Below are 7367 nucleotides of genomic sequence, written 5' to 3'. Positions count from 1 at the left end.
AAGAATAAAAGACAAATAAGGCCGATATATTCTCTTATTTTGCTTATTATTGAGTTATGGTATTGTAGGAGGACTCTTTTTCAATCATCTCCTAACCATCAACACAGAGCCAGACCATCAGATTTTCAGTCTTTTTCAGAATCTATAAAGTCTCGACTTAGTGCAATGTCAATGAGGTATCTGGAAACTCTAATATTATCTCTTATAATTGTTCAGGTGACCTCTGAAAAAGAAAATGTTATTTGTTTGTAAGCCCTATTTACTTGTTTTTATCGTTGTTTTTTAGATACAAAGAATCTTTAACAAAGAGTTCAAGGGGTTGGAAGGAGAAGTTTTTCTCTCGCAACAGTTCGACATCAGACCATGGTCTGGAATCTAGGAATGACATCAGTGCAGCTGTTGCCACTGTATCACACCTGATGGAGCATCTGGAAACCACAGATAGCAGAGCCAGTTCTGCTGAATCAAATATATTGGAGGAGACTTTACCTGCTGGACGTGCTGAGCAGCATATACCTGAGATTGATGATACCCATTCTTTAAATGAGAATAATAGGCAAGCCCCATGTGCTGCAAGTTCTGGTTCAAACTAAGTTTTGAATGAATCAGAGCATTTTCTCTTCAAGGTAACTTGTCTTCTCTAAAAGTTCCAATTCATTTTAGTCTCTCCACCCTACTCCAAAACCCCCCAAAAAAAATTAAAAGAAAAGAGAAACCTAGAACAAAACAGAAGGGGAGAAAGAACGTTAGAGAAAAGAGAAGTTTTGTCCATGAATATTACATGCTGATGGCTTTGTAGTCCCCAATGGCTTCAGGGCGCTTAGCACCTAGTGCTGCTATATCTGATGATAGGAGCTGCCTATTGTATGTCAAGTGTATACTGATTGACACAGAAAAGCCTTGTTGTGTCGAGCAAGTTGGTGTGGCAGTATAGCATTGAGCAAATTGACTGACCTTAATTGACGTGGCATCTGCTGCTACCTGGAATATCGACATGACTATAAGGTATCTCTATTATGAGATGTATATTTTGGTCAGTGTCGGTATAAAGAGACCATTGCTATTTTGAGGATAAACTTTATCCTCATCTTTGTAAATTTCAGATGGACCACCAGAACTTGTATTTTTGGTATATAAAAGTGCATTGGGAGGCTTGCAACACATGCTAGAGTTCTTGGACTCTCATATGTAAATTGTGAAGTCTTAGAATTCCCAATCACTTTGTAACATGTTATTACCTTGTTGTTGCTATGAAATTAATAAAAATTATTCTGCCTATAAAAAATATGGAGAGAGACCTTCAATTAACGAGAATTTGATGTATGGTGTCTGAAGAGGATGCTAGATGATATTATAATCAATCTAGTACCAGTGTGAAACCTTACAATCGAGTTGATTTATATGGGGATATGAGTAGCAGGCTAGTGGTCCCACCCCAAAAATGTTTTGAAAAAGAAAAAGAAAAAAAAAGTTGGTTTATGTAGTGCAGTTGCTTTAGCTAAATGTTTTTTTGCTTTCAAGGAGCCGTTTTTTCCCTTTATATTTTTCTTTATTATGTTTCGAGTTTTTTATCTGTGGTGGTGATGACATGACCTGACTATCAATGGAGGAGTATGGGTTTTGAAGTAGCTTACATGGTGTGAGCTCTCATCCTTCACCAGTTGGTTAGGGATCAAACCTGACTGTGCCGTCTATGAACCCTGAGAACCTTGTTGTGGATGTAGCCTCTTGAGAAAAGCCCTTCTGCTTTTACGAGTATGGTCTAGAATGGTTTTCTTTAGTCACCTTTTTCCTGTTAAAGGCCTTCAAAATTGCTGCTGGGTGATAAATAAGTAGAGAACCTAATGATGTGATCACTGTTCTTCAGCAGTAGTGGGGTTCTCTTTGGCCTTTTTTCCCCCCGAATGGCCTAGGGCGTTTAGACAATTGAGCTTGTATATTATATCATGAGTATAGTAAATTTAGAAAAGAAAAGAAAAAAGAAGGGGGGGCAGGAAAGGTTTCTTAATGAGTTGTTTGGTAGCAATTTGCAGGTTTGATGCATATGACTGCTTCCTCTAGAATGATTTATATGCTTTTCAACCTAACACGCAGTTACAATCTTATGGGGGAATTTAGCGATCTTCCTCTTGCTCTGTGCCCCCTTAAACGAATTTGTGTTCTTTGCCCTTGTGACAACTTTACTATGTGTCTTAAATTTCTTTATCTACGGACATCCTTTCAGACTTTGAATTACTGCTCTTCCCTTGGCCGTAGGTTCTGCAATGCACTGCCTAATATTGGTTAATTAACTTTGTGGAAGATTCCATTTTTGTATCATGGATATTTTGAACTTCTAAGAAGCTTTGGCTAAACTATGGCGCTTCTATGCTAGGAATAGAAGTAGTGTGCAGAATTGTTCCTGATGATTTTCTTACTTTCATAGTGAATTGTTGTGACCAGACAGTTCTCAGGTAAGTCGATAAGGCACTGATAAATGCTAAAGCTAAAATTTTGTGATCCAAGTTTCCAAAGCTGGTTAGTTTCACCATCATGAAGAACTTGTCAAACATCTATGCGGATATTATTTTCTGACCAATATCAAGCCCTGTTTGAAGTGATCTTACTAACACCATAGACAGAGAAGTTTTTGGTGTCTTCCTATGACTTCCTTGTAGCACTATACAGTACAAACCTGAATTCCTCTAATCAGCTAGCAGAAGGAAGGTTATATTATCTGCATTTTTCTTGCAGTTCCTTACGTTCTAACATAATTTTTGGTCTTTTTATTCTGTCTGGATAAACAACACTGTCTGTCTATTACAATGAATGTTTCCCTGCTGCAGGTGAATTTCTTGCCAAGACCAATGATATATGGTTTGCATCTTATTGGATCTGTGGCAAATCCTAATACGTTGAAGTGCAACACTGAATGTAGCCTGCTTCAATAAAATAGGAGGGATGGATGTTATCATTTGGTCGAAGCCGTATATATGTATGATAATATAGATGTAAATTGGCCCATTTTGGATAGTGCTGATGAATACAACTGTTTTCTTTAATCTCACATGAACCCTCCTTTGTAATCTTTTCTAGAAATTGTTGGACAGTTACTTGACCAAATCTTTTCTGTGTCCAGTAGCACTGCACGTTCACTTTTAATAGAGTTTTGAGTAAACGTTGAATATGTATATTGATTAATCATTTTCAAGGTGCTTTTACTTCTGTAATGTTTAGATGTATGACTTGTGATCACATAAGGAGCCTTCCTATCTTTGTACGCACTAGAACTTTATATTGTAAAAGCTTTTTATGATTTTAATTCTTTTTTCTTGCTAAGTTTTATATCTAGAGTTTTGTGTTTTGGCTTGCAAGTGGTTACACAAAAGGGCAGATGAAACGGGTGGCAAATCAAGTGGTGTTTGCACTTGTTTTTTCTTTGTGATTTTGAAGCGCAAGGTGTACGTATATATGCAACTTGTTCTCGGAGGTGGCTTGGTTGCGCTGTGGATCTATCAAAAACTCATTAATTTGTTTCATCCCATTTTATTTATTAGGACGAGAAAGAGGCTGTGAGTCATTGGGGATATGGATTGAAAAAATGAAAAAGCCTCGATCCTGACTCAGAAACAAATAGGATGCGAGGCGAGAGTCCTCCATTGAAAGGGGAAAAAGAGGGGTGGGGCTTCTTTCTAGGGGATCGCCTTACACAACTTTAGAAAGGAGAGAATTTCAGAAACACAACTTTAATATGTGTCACACAAAAGCAAAAACAGCGAAACTTGTATAGTTTATTGTAAATAACAACGAGTTGGTCTCTGAAACCAAAGGATTATTCTAAAACCAGCCTCCAAAACAATAAAATGTCCAGGGAGAACAGAGTCGTTTGGTCTTTTCTCTTTTCGTCAGTCAGCTAATAAAGTTTTCAACAGAATGCCAGAACATCATTTTGCATTACACGGCTGGTCACCAAAAGTACAGAGACATAGAAGCTACATAGGTACTGGAAGCAGACTGCATCAGGATAGCAAGACAATCTGAATAATGAGACTACTCAAATTTCTTAATTAGAGAGAGGTCAGTTAGCATTTTCTCGATTGCTTCCTCGTCAAGTGCGCGTCCCCTATTCTGTAAACACAAGAAGGATGTCACTTAGCCCGAGTTCGATAAAAAGAAATAAGAAGATTTACTGCTGGATAACAATTGAGGAAAATGAAAACATTTAGGATTTGACTCCGAACCAAAGCTCATTTTTCTAAAGATCCTTCAGCCTTCTGGTGAACCAATATCCGCATACAGGACGTACAAGCAGCTCTAAATAAGGTTGATGCTATGCCTCAAAACAAATGAAACACCAAATAATACACATTGAAACTAAGATATCAGAATTTCAAAACCAGCCACGAAATGTAAGAACTCTTGAACGTTAAATCCCATAATAATACAATCAAAAGCACCCTTATCGGTGCAGAAATGGTTTAAGTCCCATCTCAAGCACTTTGGTTGTGTTCTTTAAGTTGATAAATTTCTGAAATTACTACAACTCTAGATATCTGCAATCCTATAATTCTTATGTTAGAATCTGGAGTTCTCTATGAGATGAATTACTACAGAACAGCACCAAATGTGGTGAGAACCGAGATAATATATTTTCACACAAGCCAGAAGTGCATGCAGCCGAAAGCTACGCAATGAAATACACCAAGGAAACCACTCCCGAAATGTTTAAGATACGAAACCCAGATTTGTAGTGATTTGACATGGTTTCATAACATTTCAAGTCCTTGTCATGATCCTTTTTTCTTAAACTTCACACATCTCATTTCAAATACTAATTCATATATTGTTAACTAGTTACTAACTCAAAAAAACATTACGTTGACAAGCTGTCTGGCTTTAAATAAACATGATGACAGATTTGAATCAGCTGGTCACTATTTCTAGCTCAATTATCTGTCATGCTTGGTCATGTTGACTGAGTTATAAACAATGATCCTGGGCTTCAGTAAAAGCTAAAGGCCCTAGATCAGAAATAGATTGGGCAACAAAACGAGCAAGCACTGGCAGTGGAGGGGCAGAGAGAGTATTGTTATATCTTGCTTGTAAAATTGACCAAAAATCAACTAACATTGAATGGAGATGACACGTGAGTACCTTGATGGATGGGACCATGGCAATACCTTCCTCAACAGTCTCTGGGCAAAGATTCCCCAGAACACAGAGCTGCACAATATTCAAACTTATAAACTGCAGTTTCCATGAAGATATAAAGAGAAGTAAGAGGATAAAGTAATTAAAAAAAATTAAAAAGGACAGATACTTACCTCGAATTCAGCAAGTGGATACCTACTAAGGATCCTGAATTGAGGTTAAGGTTTACATTCTATGAAAGGACTGGTTCTTGTATTTTCACATATGCATGAATGTCAAAAAGAGATATACTGAAGTTTTTCACTATAAGCCACAGGTAGGAGGATACTCTCGAGCTTGTCTAACAGCATCAGGGTTCTTGTACCGACTGAAACGCTTCACATATTGCAGTGACTTTTCAAATACCCTAGACGACAAAGGTAACCAATTAACCAAACTTGAGAACGTAATAGCTAAGCATATATTATCTCTCCACACATATATAGATGCCGAAAGCATAAACCACTTCATTAGACTCCTGCCTCCCTTTTAAAAAGGTGGGAGAGAGAGTCAGAGAGAGCATATTTCAACATCAGGGTAGTATAGTTTCCCATAAGAAAATCTCATTGCATTTTGCCTAAATATGAACATGAGAATTCCACAAAGTGGTTGTTAACAGTTGATATGAAGGAGACATTACAACTTATCGCAGACACATCGTGAACGGAGCAGATTACCCATTTTCTTATGATTAATACTTGTACTGATGTGTGGGGAAAACCGATACAAGAGGTATACCAAAAGAGTAAAGAACCTACACCAAAAAATGATGCTCTAGGAATCTCAGCCAAGCACAGAATACCAACTATTTCATATCAGATAATCCAATTTGGATTTTAAACAATCTACTGAAGCATGGCAAAGTCTGAGCATTTACAGACATATCCTGGCCATCTAGATTTATACACATACTGCGAAATCTGATTTGTTGGATCTTCAGACATCTGTTGAAGCTGCTCGTACTTGTGTTCAAGAATCAACGCGACTTCACAATTCATTAGACATTTGGCCTTCAAAAACTCTGAAACCAAAGTAACAAAAAAACTTATTGAACTTCATCAACAGATATGCTGTTTGTATGCTTATGAACAGGAGAAAGACTACAGACTTTACACGAACTTCTACCATGAATAATTGGAGTAAAGCTGGTGGGATGATGGGTGGGGTGGAAGGTGAAGGGCCAACATTCTTCTCAATGATTGGCTAACAAAGGGTGGGGGCACACAATTAACCACCTCCATCCAGCTTCGCAGAATGAAAATGTGAGCGGAGAAATTGTCTTTTAGCTTATAACTATAGGATTTAATATGGAAATGGATTCAGAAAATTATCTTCATACTTAGCAGAGTATCTTCATGTCAACTCAATCTCTTCCCATTCACGTGGTCCACATAACTGCTCAAGGAGTGTCAACTCAATCCCCTTTTCTGCTTTCAGGGCCAAAATAATGCCTCCACAGAATTTGGCATTACCTAGCAATGGCCAAAAGGATTCAGCACAAGTTCCATTCACCACTGATGAGAATCTTCAACATCCTCTCCCATTTCTTTGCACAAGACACACCAACTGACAAGCGTTCCTCTTCACTTCCTAAAATTCTCATCCGTAAATATGGCACTCCAAGTAGCTGTCAAATTAGAAAAATTGACCTCCTTCAGAACCGTACTGCCTCAAACTGTCTGGGTAGGATTCAGTATACTGGTATAGAAAGACTAACGTAAAAGACTGGCTAATCCACCTAAAGGAGTGCCTCCCCTCCTCTCGATCTTGTATTCCTCCTAAATTTCACATTTCTCAAAGAAAAAGACGAATGCAGTACACTAATATAATTTCCTCCACATCATGCCTCAAAAATAGGATCTATTCCCCGAACAGATAATTTCATCTCCAAACTTATAGAAAACAATTTCAGAGAGTAACTAACAAGTAGGTAATGCTTTTAAGAGGCTCATCAGAATATGGATGCTAAAAAGTTTAAATTAGGCATATAGTGAAGCTAGCATTAATGATCAGCATCTATGTAAAAAAAAAAAAAGCAGCCTGTTTCTTTTGCCAAATAAAAACAAATTGTAATATCAAGTATTTTCTCACGAACATTTAAACCAAAAGAAAGAATCACATGCACCATATTGTAACCTCAGCCAAATATTGTACTCCATCCTGCATTATACTAGAAAAGATCCTAGACGCAACACCAA

At 37.5% G+C, this 7367-nt stretch overlaps 2 protein-coding genes across 2 annotated transcripts in view; one reads left to right on the top strand and one right to left on the bottom strand.

The window, feature by feature from the left end:
• Window positions 1–3301, top strand: part of LOC109244946 (E3 ubiquitin-protein ligase RHF2A-like) — a 6602-nt gene extending 3301 nt beyond the window's left edge. Inside the window, exons 7-9 of the mRNA XM_019412113.1 lie at window positions 69–176; window positions 287–626; window positions 2826–3301. Coding sequence (XP_019267658.1) covers window positions 69–176; window positions 287–593 — 415 coding nt within the window. The 3' untranslated portion in view covers window positions 594–626; window positions 2826–3301. The remainder of the gene's footprint in view (window positions 1–68; window positions 177–286; window positions 627–2825) is intronic.
• Window positions 3302–3724: 423 nt separating this feature from the next.
• LOC109244945 (DNA-directed RNA polymerase II subunit 4-like) overlaps window positions 3725–7367 on the bottom strand; it is a 4132-nt gene continuing 489 nt past the window's right edge. The window contains exons 2-6 of the mRNA XM_019412112.1: window positions 6082–6190; window positions 5459–5536; window positions 5304–5337; window positions 5134–5202; window positions 3725–4107 (exon numbers count right to left, since the gene is read on the bottom strand). Coding sequence (XP_019267657.1) covers window positions 4030–4107; window positions 5134–5202; window positions 5304–5337; window positions 5459–5536; window positions 6082–6190 — 368 coding nt within the window. The 3' untranslated portion in view covers window positions 3725–4029. The remainder of the gene's footprint in view (window positions 4108–5133; window positions 5203–5303; window positions 5338–5458; window positions 5537–6081; window positions 6191–7367) is intronic.

This window comes from Nicotiana attenuata, unplaced genomic scaffold (genome assembly GCF_001879085.1).
Source record: "Nicotiana attenuata strain UT unplaced genomic scaffold, NIATTr2, whole genome shotgun sequence".
Classification (NCBI taxonomy): domain Eukaryota; kingdom Viridiplantae; phylum Streptophyta; class Magnoliopsida; order Solanales; family Solanaceae; genus Nicotiana; species Nicotiana attenuata.
This window is presented reverse-complemented; position numbering and strand designations above follow the sequence as displayed.